Raw genomic sequence first — 15647 nt, 5'->3', positions numbered from 1 at the left:
GAGAGGCCCTATATATTTAATCAAATTCTCAAAAGGATCAATGAATCCCCAAAAAGAAGAATACTGAAGAATAGGATTTCTCTTTTGAATATTTAATTTTATTTTAATTTTACTTGTCTCTAGCTTATTTATGTACCATTCTACTCTGATTTTGTTGGTTAAATCTTTACTCTATTGAGGAGGGTTGAAATCTCCAATAGATTATATTTTTCAAGTATTTAACTAGTTTTTCCTAGAAAATTCAGGAGCAAATACTGTTACAATTTTGTAATGGTCTTTCTAATTTGGGCTTTTGGTTATAAAATATATTATAGGTTTCAGTACAATCTTAGTTTTCTTTTATTTGCACAATAGACAATTTTTTTTGTACCTTGCTAACATTTTGGGTGTCTCATTAACTTAGGCAAATATTATGGAGTTTGTTTTCTGAATTGTTAGTAAGCACCCCTTTTTATAGAACAGCTCAAATTGACATGATTGGTTGTTAATATTAGTCTTTTTCTCCCACTAAGGTTTTTTAAATTGTTGTTTGCTTTGTCTTCCATTGTATGATTTCTGTGGAAACTTTCAATTCAAATTTTTATCAAATTATAACTTTCAATACTAAAATGCATGCTAATAGAACTTTTTATTCTACAATCCTTTCTACTTCAGAAAAATAAGGGATTTATAAGATATAGAGGCATATCATTTTTAAAGGACAAAATAATTCATCAGCATAAAAAGTTCAAACCTAATGATAGATATATAGACCCTGTGAGGGAAAGTTGGGGTCCTTTGATGAACGATCTCTCAAAGACAGGGCAAATTAAAATTAAGTCTTTAGCTATACATTTCTATTAAGCCTTTAGCTATACATTTCTGGCAGGAACAGGCATAATTTTATGTATGCATGGTTTTAAATTTATGTCTCCCAAACTAGTCATCCATTTATAAATAATGAATTTTAACTCTCCCCCCTTAATTCCTAACAGTTTTAATTGCTATCTATATATGCCTTTCTATCCCAAGTTTATTCACCCTTGATCCTTATTATTTAATGTATTGGGATGGAAGGCAGCATCTGCATCTTAACTCTGTATAGCTTATAGCAACATTCACCCAAACTGTATTTCTGGTCTTCTCTGGAGCCCAGCTAATCCTACAAAAGGGTGTTTATAGTAATATAGGCCACGATTAAAGAAACAGGTTAAAATACTAGTGTTTCTCTTCCACCACCCTGAAATATGACATAACCAAAATTTGGAGAGGATGATGGTTGAGAGATAGACACAACATCACCTTTCATAGGTGTGATCATCCCCTTCCTAATAATCTAAGCTCTCTCTTGAGTAACTGAGTTTACTTTCTCCATCTTAATTTGTGAAGTTTCTTTAGTTTGCTGCCTTAGATACTCCAGCTCTTATACTCCAAGTACTATTTCTTATGCTGTTGCTGAGCTAACCTTCAGCAAGTAATCCCTGCTTACAACCTTGGATTTATATATTACCTATTCCTAAATTAAAGTAGGTTTTTTCCTATAATTCTAAACTGTTATGTGTACCAGCCAGCATTTTCAGAATTTTTTTATTTTTCCATGGCCAAAAGTTCTACTCAGTAAAAGCCATCTACTCATAATGCTAGAGTCACAGGAGCCAGAAATTTAATCTTATTTTATATTAGCAGCATGAGATTGTTTTGGAAACTGTTTATTTGGCCTTATGATTATCAAAATATATTGTTAAGTCTACTAATTGGGACTATTTTATTTTCTTATTTTAATGCTTACTTTGGTATTTTAATTTGAAAATGGAAATAGCGTTTTTTAGATGGTTTGAAAAATACGTGCTAGGTTCTGCTTCTGGTAATGACTGAGTAGTTCCTAATGGACAGTCCTTCCATAGATAGCAATGATAAATTCTGGACAAAATTTAAAAACACTGACGGCACTGGAGAGCAACCACTTAGAAGAAGGAACTAAAACTGAGTCAGTTCCCTGTTCTTCACAGCTTATAAACTGAGGGAAGATCATATCCTTGAGGCAGCCAAAAACTTGGCGAGAAACCTACTGCTTACTGTCTTGAAGAATCAGAAGATAAAATTCGGAGTGACTGCCACAGATGGAAAAAGAGTAGGAAGGCTCATGAAGGAAAGATCCAGATAGGGGAAGTCTCAAATTCTATTTATAAACTCTGCCAAATTTTTACCTAACACCTGAACTACGTACATGCAGGAAAGGCTCCCAAGCAACATCGTTAAAGATAATGGAATAAAAAATTGCCCTCCATGCAAGGGAGACAGTTTGGGATTTGAGTCCAGCCAAGTTAATTGTTTGCTAAACCAAAAAGTCAATACTTTTCAGAGGAATATAACAGAATCCAGAATCCTTAAAATATATCATTCACAAAGTCCAGAGCACAATCCAAAGTTACTAGATACATGAAGAAACAGGAAAAACAAAACTCAAAACACAGCCAACAAAGATAAATCTCCCTAGATGACCTACATGTTAGGTTTATCAAAGATTTTATAATATGCTCAAGGATATAAAGGAAAATATACTTGGATGAATTAATAAATAGGAAATCTCAAGAGAAATAGAAACTATAAAAAGAAACCAGATTGAAATTCTAGAATCAAAAAATACTGTATCTAAAATTAAAAAATCAATAGTTGGGCTTAATGGCAGGTAGGAAATGAGAGAAGGAGTCAGTGAACTTAAAGATAAATCAATAGAAACTGTCCAATCTGAAGAACAGAGAGTGGAAAAAGTATTATAATAAACAGAAACTCAGGGTCTAATTTTATGTAATTGGTATCCCCAAAGGAAAAGAGGAAGAAAATATGGTTGGAAAAAAGATTTGAACAAATAAAGACCTAAATTTTCCACATTTGGTGAAAGACATAAATCTACAGTTTCAAGAGACTCAGCAAACCCAATCAGATTTAACATAAAACCTCATCTAGGTTCATCGTAGTCAAAGTGCTTGAAACTGAAGATAAAGTCTTGAAAGCAGACAGGACTATTCAAGTTATCTCTCACTTCTCATCAGAAACAGCTGAGGCCGGAAGACATGGGAACATTTGAAATGCTGAAATAAAAAAGCTGTTTATATCTAGTGAAAATATTCTTATAGAATAACATTAAAATAAAAACATTTTCAGATAAAAGAAAACTAAGAGAGTTAATTGTGAAACATACAAGTCTGTGCTACAAGAAATGCTAAGAAAATTCTTGAGGCTGAACGAAAATCAAGCCACCTTGACTTTTTAAGCTCTTGAAGAAAGAATGAAGAACACCAGAAATAGTAAATCTGTATGTAAATATAATTTCTTAACTTTTTAAAAATACATGACTGTGCAAAGCAAAAATTTTAACATAATATGAGGTTTACATATGTAAATATAATCTATAATTCTCTGTTTAATAATATGTAGCATAAAGGACAGAATGTAAATAGGTGTATAGAATTATGAAGCTTTTCAATTTTACATTAAATGGTATGATATAGTTACTTAGACCATGAAAAGTGAAGGTTATATATTGTTATCCCTAGAGTGTGGTTCTCAAACTTTTGGATCTTAAAGCCCCATTATACTTCTAAAAGTACTGAGAAACCTCAAAGGTTTTAATTTACATGGATTATATCTATTGACATATGCTATATTAGGGATTAAAATTGAGAAATTATTATAATATTCATGTATTCACTTTAAATGACAATAATGAGCCTATTATATACTAACACAATGTTTTTATATAAAATAATCATTGTCAAAAAAAATTAGTGAGAAGTCTGGCATTGTTTTGCATTTTGCAAATCTCTTTAATGTCTGACTTATTAGAAAGCTGTATTCTCATTTCTACTTCTGCATTTCGCCAGTTGCAATATGTTGTTTAGCTTGAAGCATTTGAAGAAATCCCATCCTCATACATACATGTAGTTGGAAAATGGAGAAGAGTTTTAATAACCTTTTCAGATAGTTGTGAATATTCTTCTTCAATACTATACCAAATTCAGAGGTTCTTTAAGACTAGTTACCATGTGGAATCTAAAACCGTATCAGTGAACAGTTTTTACTCTCCATTGGTCTATTGCAAACTTTGAATGATTTTGTAACATTATGCATCAGTCATTTGGAAAATAGTAGTTCACAGGCTTATTATATCTTCAAAATGTTGACACATTTAATTAGACAATATCCAAAAATCACTTTTGTAGCATCACCACCAATCTCATCGTGCAAGTCTTTAAGTTTTGGGAATATGCCAAATGACAATGATGGTACAAGTTTTCAAAAATTCTAATTTTCACTTGAAAGACCAAATTTCATCATTGGCAATAAATAGTTATATTTTCTTCAAAGCAACACTTTCTTGATTTTATTTTTTTAATGTTTGCTCAATAACAAAGACTGAATAACCATAGTTTGTCTGTTGGTTATTCTCTCAATTAGAAAATGGTGTCCTTGAAAAGAGTGACTAATTCAGCTCACAAGTCCAACAATCACACAAGTGCTTTTCTTCGGAATAAGCGTTGTTCTTCGGTATGTAGTATAATTGCTTTAAGTGTAATTCTCATTGCAGCACACAGAATATCAAATAGATGTACTCTAAGGTCTATATGCCTCATCAAGAGTATTTTTCAGTAAACAGACTTTCTTTTTTAACTGGGAGCATGGCAGTGAATAATATAATCACTCCTAGTACAGTTTGGTGCCAACTGCACTGATTTGTGCTAAGGCCCTGCAGTTTTACCCACCATTAATTTCATACTATTAATGAAAATGTCAACACAGTTTGTCCATAATAAACATTAAGACTCAAAAAATTTACTCAACACTTTGAATATCTGTACCACTTGTGGTTTCTTGTCAGGCATTGAAATAAAAAAATAATTTTCTTTGTTGATTGGTTGATATTGACACCAAACAAATACAAGCAAACTAGCAAGTCCTGATACATATATATACGTTAATATGTGAGGCAAAAATGCAAGACTATAGGCAAGATATTAAATCAGCCTTCATTTTTTTTTCAGTTAAATCTTTAAATCACTGAATTTCTGTATTATTGGAATATAGCAATGCCAGGATTTCTTTTACTGACTTTCCATCCAGCAGACATTCAGCAATGTCAACTATTTAGACTTTACTAATTTTGTATGTGCTTTTCCTGCCAATGCAACATCATAACTTAGCCTGTAAGGTCCTTCAGTGGCTTTTTCATTTCCAGTTTGGAAAATTATAACAAACAATTTTTGGTATTTAAACGTTCACCACACCTAAATTAAAATTTTCATTTCCTTTTGCTTTAATCTCTGAATGATTGCTCTCAATATGATGCTGCAACTTAACTGACACCAAATGCTACTCAAAAATGTTCTGTTGCAGAGACATAATAAGGTAAATTATCAACATAAATAAAACGTATCAAAGATAGCTTTCACTGTATCTTTGTTTCTTATTTACAGTTTCATCTAATTTCTTTGAAGTAGATTTTTCTCTCTGTTGAGTCAGAGAGTTAACTGACATTTTCCTCTTTAACATCTTTAGAGGTAAACAGGGAAGCTTTGTGTAAAGGAAGAGCTTTTTAATTTCCCTTTTTTATGCCAATGATCCATTCTTAAATATAAAAAATATAATTTCATTTTAGAGCAAAAGATTGTTAGATTTAAAATAAGTTTTGTATCAAATTTTAAAATTTAGAGAAGTTTTTGGAAAAAATTCTTAAATCTTGCAAAATAAATCAACAAGATGTAGTTATTCTTGTGTTTTCCCATAAGTACAAGGAAATTTTCAGAATTTCACATAATGATTTATTGGATGATAATGAGGTTTCAGTGAGTATAGCAGATATAGCCAAAGAAAAGAGTCCAGTAAAAGTATAGAGAACAGAGGTTGTATCTGAAAATGCACATATTTATACCCTAATTCTTTTACCTCAGAAATTCAAAAGAACAATCATACATATGCAGAGCGATGACAGCATCACAAAAACCTGTAGCCTTTAGAAAACTCTCCTATAACTCATTAAAAAAAACGAGAGTAAAAAAGGCAAATAAGATCTTGGCATTTTTAAAAAATAATTTAGATTTTGAAAGGTTTGTGAGACATTTAGAGTCCCCAATCCACAGTTTAAAGACTGCTGCCCTACAGCAACCACTAAAAAAAATGCAGAATAGCATAGCTGAAAACCCAGCAGATAGAATTAGAATGGAATTCTAAAAAATACTAAATTAACCCAAAAGAAGGCCAGAAATGATGGATAGAGGAACAACAAAAACACCAAAACATAAGACAAGCAAGTAGAAAACAAATAATAAAATATAAGACCTAAATCTACACTTATTAATTCTATTAAATGTGAGTGAACTAAACATTCTGTTAAAATGAATAAAATAAAGCAAGACCCATATTCTGGCTTCAAGAAATGTACTTTATAAGACACATTGAGGCTGAAAAAAAAAGATGGAAATAAATATACTATGCTCTCAGTAAGCATAAGAAGTCTGGTATGGTTATATTAATAGTAGATAAAGCAGAGTTCAGGACAGTATTACTAGATATAAAGAGAGGTATTTCAGGAAAACATAATGTTTGCATGAAGAAAATTATAAGAAATAAAAGGAAAAACAGACAATTCTACTGTCATGGTTGGAGATTTTAATATCCCAACCATGGCGGTTGACATACAATAAAACAAGTCATTAGACATAGAAAAGCTGAACCTTACCATCAACCTCTTGAGATAATTGACATCCAACAAATGCAGAATACATTTTCTTTTCACTTGAGCATGGAAATGGTCATATAAATAATAATAACCCAACTTAAAAGAGGTCGAGGTATTTGAATAGACTTCACAAAGATATAGATATGCCCAATAAGCCCATGAGAAAGTACCTAATATTATTAATCATCAGGGAAATGCTTATTAAAATAAAAATAAGACACACAGCCACCAAAATGGCTAAAATTTAAAAAAATTTACAACCCTCAATGTGGATTAGGATGTAGAGTAACTGGAACTCATGCTCTGTTATAAAATTTCACATCCATTTTGGAAAGAGATCTGGCAAGTTGTTACAAAACTAAATTTACATTGTAAGCCATTGATTGAACACCATACCGGGAATGTTTGCATGTTAAGAATTTCATTTTTGAATGTTGTCTTGGTTTGAAAATTTTAAAAACAAGAACTAAATTTATGCCTTCCATATAAGCTAGCAATTCTACTCTACAGTATTTAGTCAAAAGAAATAAAAGCATATGTCCACAAAAAGGTTTCTACAAGAATGATCATGATACCCCAAATCTGGAAACAGCATGGCTGTCCATCAACAGAAAAATGGATAAACAAACTGTCATGTAACCATACAGTGGAGTTAGTTTGCCTGAGACTGAGGAATTTCCTATCCAGAAAACCAGGAAGAGGGGGTCACCCAAGTCAGCAATAGAAAGCCCAATGTTCTGATACATCCAACAACATGCATGGTACTCAAAAACATGCTGACGGAATGTAACATCCAGGAATTCATATTCTTTAATTCCATTTATATGAAGTTCTAGTGTAGACAATTAAGTTGTGATAAAAGAAACAAATCAGGACAGTATTTGCCTTTAGGGCTTAGAGAGCATTCACAGGGAAGGGGTATGAGGAAATTTTCTGGGGGAATGTTGTTCTATATTTTAATAAGGATTTGGGTTACACGGGTGTACATGTTTGTCAAAACTCATAGAGTAGTAACTTAATGTTTCTGCATATGTGCATCCTAAAAATGCCTGTAAACAAATTGTTTGAGAGTGAGACATAACTCTTCTTTACTCTCAGATGTGGACTTTAAAAAAAAGTGGTATGTGGGCATCAGTGATGTGAGAAGGGGAATCATTCATTAAGTCTTGCTACTGTTGGAATTGTTCATTCTTATTCTATTTATATTAGGAAGGTTTTCTTTAACTTTGGGGTAACTTTCCAGTGTTTTTGGGTCCTTATTTTTCCTTGCATAGTCTTGTTTTGTAGGATGAATCTTATTTTTCTAAATCTGTGAATTTCTTTCATTGTTTTATATATATATATTTAATTTTATTTCAGTTTTTATTAATATTTTGTATTATTCTTTGATCTTCTCTCAAATTTTTTGTTTTCATAAAATTATAATTTTAAGCAGAATCTTTCAGTATTCTAACATATTTCTTTTTAGCAGTTTTATTTCTCAAAGCAGTGAATATAAACTCAACTATGATTATTTGAGAATGCTTACAGTATTCTCACTGTTTTCTTGTCCCTGTTGCCTTACCTTTACCTGATAATTTTGTACTTTTAAATTTGGATCTGGATTCGTTTTAGATTATCTTTTTTATATCAACATTTGTTTTTTGGATTCACAAAAATAAAATGTTTATTGTAGAAAATTTTAGCCTTGTTTTTAAAAAGGTTTTAATTTTGTTAGATTTTTCTTTATTTTCACACATACTTTTTTTGTTACAGTAGTGGACTAGCTCAGAGGAGATACTCTATTGCTATTTCAAAATATTTTAAAGTATCTTTCACTTTTTAGTCCTTTTTCTCTCATACCTCTAAAATATTTTGTTCTTATAAGGAAATCAGTTATAGTAATGGTACCTAACCCTGCCAGACCTAAGGCACTCTTTTTGTAACAGCTACTTTTTAATAACCTTGTTTCTATCCTGAAAATAATAGATCGTTTGTCCTAACTATACATATAACTCCAAAAATTAAATGTATTGCCCTAATTGTAATATAAAGGGGAAATGAAAGGAAAGTACTTTCTAAATAAAATAAGTATTTCAGTATGTAAATGTTGGACATGAGGCAATAGTCAGATGCTTGTACATATACATACAAACCATGTACGGCACAGCTACAGACACAAACTGTTACAGGCATGTTGTGCTGGTAACTTAACTACCACAAATAGTATTGCTATTAGTATCATAATTTTCTGAAACACTTGACTAATTCTTGATAAAATTCTGAACAAAACCAAGTACAGAATTCTTCAATTTACAGTTCATATGTTGCTGGAAATTGGGGCATATTTAAACTATGCAAATAGATACTTTGTTTATATGTAAAAAGAGAATTAGGTTCTGCTCAGATCATCATAAGCAGGTTTTTCACCTACTTGGGTGTGCAGGAGGCCATCTGGAAGTTATGGAGGTCACAGGATCATTCTCTGTGAACAGCTCTCCAGCATCCTTGGGACCTGTGCACTTAATGCCATCATTGCCTCGTAATCATTGTGACAATCAAAATGCAAACTTTCAAAACACCTACCTTACTGGGTGTTTTATGCAATGGATCTCTTTAGAAATGGTGCCATTTCTCAGAATAATGTTATTAATACTTAAGATAAAATACAGGATTAAAAAGAAATCCAATAGAGACCCTAAATTATAATCCCAATAAGGAGTGATGATACCACGTCCCCACCCAACATACACACTGCACTTGAGAACCACTGTTACAAGAGTTTTCTAAATGGTAAAAACCATAGTATTAAAATATTTAAAATATTATGGATTTGAAAGTGCATTTGGGTGCCTAGATTACTTTATCATCAGCGTAATGGCATGAATAGAGTACTAACATCAACTCTCTAATAGAACCTAACAAAAAACAAACAGCATAAGAGCTGTATTTCTATTCTAATTTTGCATCTTATTGGAAATTCAATTTATCATACGTACTAATGTTTCTATTTTCAATCTTTTTCTCATTATGACTAAACTATCTCTCTGATTAATACTAAAATTCAGATCTTTTGCCAACTTATCCATTCATATTTACTTACAGGAGTAAGGTAACCTTGTTAGAACAGAATCTTCCTCCAGCTGCCACTGGGAAGATTGGCAAAGAACTTATACATAATAAGAGGATAGTTTAAACACAAGTGATTCTAAGAATAGAAATTACGAAGCAAGATAATCAAGTTTATTTCAAAAGGTGTTCACGCAGTGTTTTCTGGAGGTACACTGCAGTTGATTATGCTGTATGTGGATGAATAGCTTGTCATGATAAATGCACAGAATATCATCGTGGTGATTTTTGTCTCTTTTAGGGTATGTCTCTATGCCAGCTTGTCGTTGTGGGCTCTGTGGTCATTCTTCTGTACTCTTCAAGAGCTTGTTATAATTTGGTGGTAATCACCCTATCTCAGGACACCTTAGAAAGTCCATTTAATTATGGCTGGGATAATCTTTCGGATAAGGTAAGTGCCTACTACATACTGCCAACATAATAATGGGATAATGAATTAGCCTTAACAAGGAGAATATTTTAAGTACTTGACTTTTAAACACTCTCATGGAATCTCTACTATCAGTAATCATAGTAAAGCTCTATGTTTAAAAATACTCCTTTACATGTGCACTTGAAATCATTCTTCAGAGGACTTCTCCCAGAGCAGAATTTATTTTATGTAAATAGTACTAATGGGTGGATATTGATCATAAATCTTATTTTTTAAAGATGGTGTTGTAATATTTCTAGATAAATTGATTGCCTGTCATTAGCCAGTGAATATGGTTGTGACTTCGTTAGGATAAAATTAACTCTCCCCTATCCTAATAACCTAAATACTTGGCTCAGTTTTAGGGTTTTAACTATTTTATAGGTTTGCCTATGGCAAAGCTAGAGCCAGTAGTCTCTTTATAACTACCCTCTTCAGACTATGGGATCTAAAATGTGATCACTCCATAGTATCCATATATTTAAAAAAATTTTCAGAAACTAATGCATTTAAAGTGTTAATAGCTTTTTATTCTACTTAACATCAAAGCATTTTATGCTCTTTAAGGGATAAGTATCACCATATGAGAAAGCACAAAATATAGAAAGTTCCAGAGTTACGTGTGCTTTCAGTTGATACGTTTTAACTTACCCTCCCTAAAGCAAGTTAATTGTGGAGGGAGGTTCTTTATAAATAAAGCAGATTTAAATATTGCTCTGCCATATTCTATTTACAGGCTCATATAGAAGACATAAGTGGAGATTATATAGTGTTTGGAATGGTCCTCTTTCTGTGGGAACATGTGCCAGCATGGTCGGTGGTTCTGTTTTTCCGGGCACAGAGATTGAACCAGAATTTGGTACGGTGTCATCATATTCCGTAATACATGTTCTCCTTATTTAAAAATAATAACAATATAACATTTCTTATTGATACTCTATTTTTGGCAAAGTTTAAGACTAAAAGTCAGTGTAGATCCCAGCTTCCTTTCTCAGTTGAGAAGTAAATCCTCACGTGCTATCTGATACTTTGTTCACAGGCACCTGCTGGCATGATAAACAGTCACAGCTATAGCTCCAGAGCATACTTTTTTGACAATCCAAGACGGTACGATAGTGATGATGACTTGCCAAGACTGGGAAGTTCAAGAGAAGGAAGGTAGATGTAACAAATGTAGCCTGAATTAGTCCTGAAATAGATTGAAATGCACAATCGAGGCTTTAGCCCCAATATGAAAATGATGGTTTGGTGGTAAATGTCAATAAATAAGATCATGTGAATTTGGAGCCTAGAGCCATGCATGGGTAAATCCATAGTGGGACCTGCATTATAAAGAACGACCTTCTGACTCCAAGCCTATGTATCATTTTCATTGAAGAAATGCCTTTGTGGTAAAATGGTACCATTTCATTTCAGCATCCCTTGTTGGTTCAGAGCTAGGGGATAGGTAGGGAAGGAATACAGTGACAGTAATTATGTATCTTTTTTCATATCTCTAGTGCTATTCAAAATCTACAGAGGAATGCTAGCTAAAAATCTTGGGAAGCTTAAGTGCCATAGGAAATCTACCCATGTCCTTTTTGTCCGAAACCATCGCAAGTCCTAAACCAGCATACCATCGGCTGAGTATCAGAACAAAGAGAAGGCCTTATGTACACCTGCCTAAGGCTTTCAGCCTGATACAGCATTTCCTTTAATTCCACCTTCAACTGCAAGTTATTTAACCTCAGATTTTTTAGCCTAAGTTTCTCACCTGTAAAATAGTTAGAATGGAACCTCTCTCATAGTGTTGTTGTAAGAATTAAATAAGTATATTGTGTGTATCCACAAACACAGGTGTATACACACATATACAAACACGTCTTAGAGCAGTGCCTCGCATAATACACACTATTGATGACAATGGTCATCATGTGGATTACTATCATCTGATAATCAAGTTCCACCAGTTCGGGATGGTATTCATTCATTCTTTTGTAAGACAATGTTGTATAGATCGAAGGATATTACATTAAAATCATTAAACTTTGTAGAAAGTCATTGTTATTCAGCAAAAACCATATTTCCATATATTTGATACTGTATTATACAATTTAATGAAAACTTTTAAAACACCAATGCAATTTATAATATCCTAATTGCCAACCTGTGGCTTTCTGTGCCTTTTTGTTGCAGTTTATCAAATTCGCAAGGTTTGGGCTGGTATGGCACCATGACTGGATGTGGCAGCAACAGTTATACCGTCCCTCCCCATCTGAATGGACCTATGACAGATACTGCACCTTTGCTCTTTACTTGTAGTAATTTAGACATGAACAGTCACCATAACTTATATGCAACACCACAAAATTGACAGCATCACCAAGTTATGATTCTTGAATTGTTTTTCATGAATGTGTATATTCAGTGTGTTTAAGTTCCATCTACATAAACATTCCATTATCTGTTGCAATTGAAAACAAAGCCTGGAAATGTTGGCTGTGTTCAGGGGAGAACACAGTTACTTGAGACCTCTTTCTGGTAACTAGAAGATGGAAAAATTTCAAGTGGGAGAAAAAAGGGATTAGATATTAAGGCACTTGTTGGCCTTCAAAAACCCTAACTTTGGAACATCAAAATGTATGTTTGCATATTTGCACTTTTATCTTTGTTCAGAAAGAGTAAACTGCAGTCCCCAAAGTCATACTCCAGTGTTCATGCTGGTGTATTATATTGTACGCCATATTGGGAGGCAATATTCCGGCAAAAATCAAAGCCTGTATTTTCAGTGGTGTACTCTGTGGAATTCTTACCCAATAAAATTTTACAGTGTGAAAAGCGCACAGAATTAAAGCATTAAAATGTATCATTCATTTTAAAAATCTAAAAATATTTGATCATTGATGATAGTTCCTTTAAGCATGACTTTAAAATACCAACTGAAATTATTTAAAATTTTATTTTAAACAAATACTATTAGTAATTCTTTATGATGACCAGCAGTGTTCTTTAAAAGCCACAGTCATTTCTAGAAAAAGGAAAGCGTACTAGTGAAATTTATGTGGCTGCTTTGAGTAGAACTGGTCAAGTGATTATTTTGTATGATTAAGATATTGTAGTAGTTAAAGCATGATTCTTCAAGAAAGCAATAGTGATTTCTGGATAGGGATATTTTGGTAGAAATTTCTTGGGACTAAATGAGTTTGCAGATTCATTTAAGAATTATTCATAAAATGTACAGCTCTAAGTTAAAACTTGGATACATTCTCAAAGGCATTCAATTTAGCTGAAGCAAGATATAGCTGATTTTACCTATTGATTAGGTAGGCCTCAGGTAAATTAAATCATGATGGTATTATTGCAGTGAACTCAAGTGCAATACTTAGTAAGACATATAATTCCTCCTTTAGTTTTTACATTTATATGTTGTCTATTGGCAAAGCCAAATTAAACTGAATTCAAATTATTCAGGCACTGGACTGAGCAAATTTAAGTAAAGGTACTAATTAGATATGCATTAAAAAAAGTGGTTGACAATATTGGAATACTTTTAGAATTATGTCAAAACTGTCTTGAATGTCCTATCCCAAATCTATGAAATATATGATAGGCTAAGTTAATCAAGAATTTTAAAATGCACTTTCTATCAGTGTCTAGAGAAAAATAGATACTGAATACCTCAAGATGCCATGGGAACAGGTAATACTGGGAAGTTGTCATAACCCACTAAAAGACGACAAACTATACAATTGTCTGCTGATCTGTTTCTTCAGAACTGGAACTAATACACCTGTCTTATTTCTGTCTTCTACTTTGATGAGAAAGTTATGTTTTATTTCTACTTTTAATTAAAATCTTTCTACTTTTTAATAACTGATGCAGTAAATTCACAAAAGTCTAGCCGTCAGTGAAAACCTAAGAAGCAAATGAAATTTTTAATGCTTTCAATCTTGTGAGGCTGGTACACAGCCAAAGAAATGTCTTCTTTTTATGGTACGAGTGATTTTTAATTCAATCAGACTATAAACTTATAAATGTGGTTTGGGGTTTGTTTATAGCAAGTACTTTCATTTTAGCCAAATTATTTTAAAATTTATAGTACAGAAGTTAACTTCTTATTAACATGACACATAACATGTGTTTAACTGAGTATATTTTGATCATAACTTCAATTATTAGATTTCTTTTCAGAATGCCAACTATTTCTTTTGCTAATAATGTTAAGTATCTAATTATTCAGAGCTTATCTGTAAAGGTCTGTGTTGTCTTTGATAATCCTTTCTGGCTCAAGGTAATCAAAGTGAATTTGTTCTCATAAGGCTTCTCTAGATAATGTTCTTATTTGACCAAAAAAAAAGTTTCTTAAAAAAAAATTTCAAATAAAATAACTTGGTTCTTTTAGCTGCAATGACTCTTCCAAATCTGAGATTTTGTGAGTTTATTCTTATCACCGACTAAGGTACCTAAATTCTTGGATTTGTCTCCTAAAACATGTCTCCCACAATACATCACCAAAGACAAACAAAATAAGCTTCTGGCCCAGTTTTTGCTAAAAAATTCTAAAGCACTAGGAGCACTTTAGGTTTGGTCTCCAAGGAAGGAGTTGTTGATATAATCAAAGGGCTACTGATTCCCTGTTCATACTGCACTGAAGCACATGATGACAATTTCAAATCTTCCTTTTTGGTTCGTTAAATAGAAAAGCAAATTTCATTGCTTAATCATTACAGTGATTAGTAGTATTTGTTTTTTTTTTATTTCGTTTGGGTGGCCATTAATTTTGAAACTCTTATTACCACTCATTTGTGGTTGGTTGTAGTTTTATGGAAGATGTAATTTATAGCTAAAGTGGCTTTTTTATGCATAGCTGCCTTTTTTATTGTTTAACAGTGTTTCTCAGCTATATAATCAGTTTCACACTGGTTGTAAAACTATAGCTGTGGCCAATGAATGTACTTATTTGTTGTTTCACTAAATTGTAACAAGACACTACTGTTAAAAATAAAAGTGTTTGTGCTTTTATTTGGAGGTCCCATTTTCTCAATCTCTTAATGGACTACAGTTGAGTTTCTCTATCATATAAGGATAAAAACACTAGTGCTACTATAGAAAAAGAAGAAAATGTCAGAAGTAAGAAATGATAGCTTGCTTTTGCTTATCTCATAATTACTTACATCTGGACATCATGTCGTTTAGTATGTTACAACAATTTCATATGAAGTGCCACATACTTTACTTTAAAATACCAATAAAACATTAGATATGTTTGAATAGATAGAAAACTAAGAAAAATCCTTGTATGTAGTAATTTATAATATCTCACCGCTTCCCCTTAAAGTCTCAAACAGAAATCTCTTTAACTAGCCCATAGTCCTGGGCAACTACTCCTGGATTATTCAAGAAATGCTTTAATGATGCTGCCTTTTCCCCTGA

At 32.3% G+C, this 15647-nt stretch overlaps 1 protein-coding gene across 1 annotated transcript in view; it reads left to right on the top strand.

The window, feature by feature from the left end:
• The window catches only part of GPR137C (G protein-coupled receptor 137C), a 77327-nt gene extending 62091 nt beyond the window's left edge, over positions 1-15236 (top strand). The window contains exons 4-7 of the mRNA XM_077122630.1: positions 10065-10214; positions 10972-11094; positions 11275-11393; positions 12411-15236. Of these exons, the coding sequence (XP_076978745.1) occupies positions 10065-10214; positions 10972-11094; positions 11275-11393; positions 12411-12588 (570 nt within the window). The 3' untranslated portion in view covers positions 12589-15236. The remainder of the gene's footprint in view (positions 1-10064; positions 10215-10971; positions 11095-11274; positions 11394-12410) is intronic.
• The last annotated feature ends 411 nt before the right edge of the window (positions 15237-15647 follow it).

Source organism: Tamandua tetradactyla, chromosome 12, assembly GCF_023851605.1.
Source record: "Tamandua tetradactyla isolate mTamTet1 chromosome 12, mTamTet1.pri, whole genome shotgun sequence".
In the NCBI taxonomy this organism is placed as follows: Eukaryota; Metazoa; Chordata; class Mammalia; order Pilosa; family Myrmecophagidae; genus Tamandua; species Tamandua tetradactyla.
This window is presented reverse-complemented; position numbering and strand designations above follow the sequence as displayed.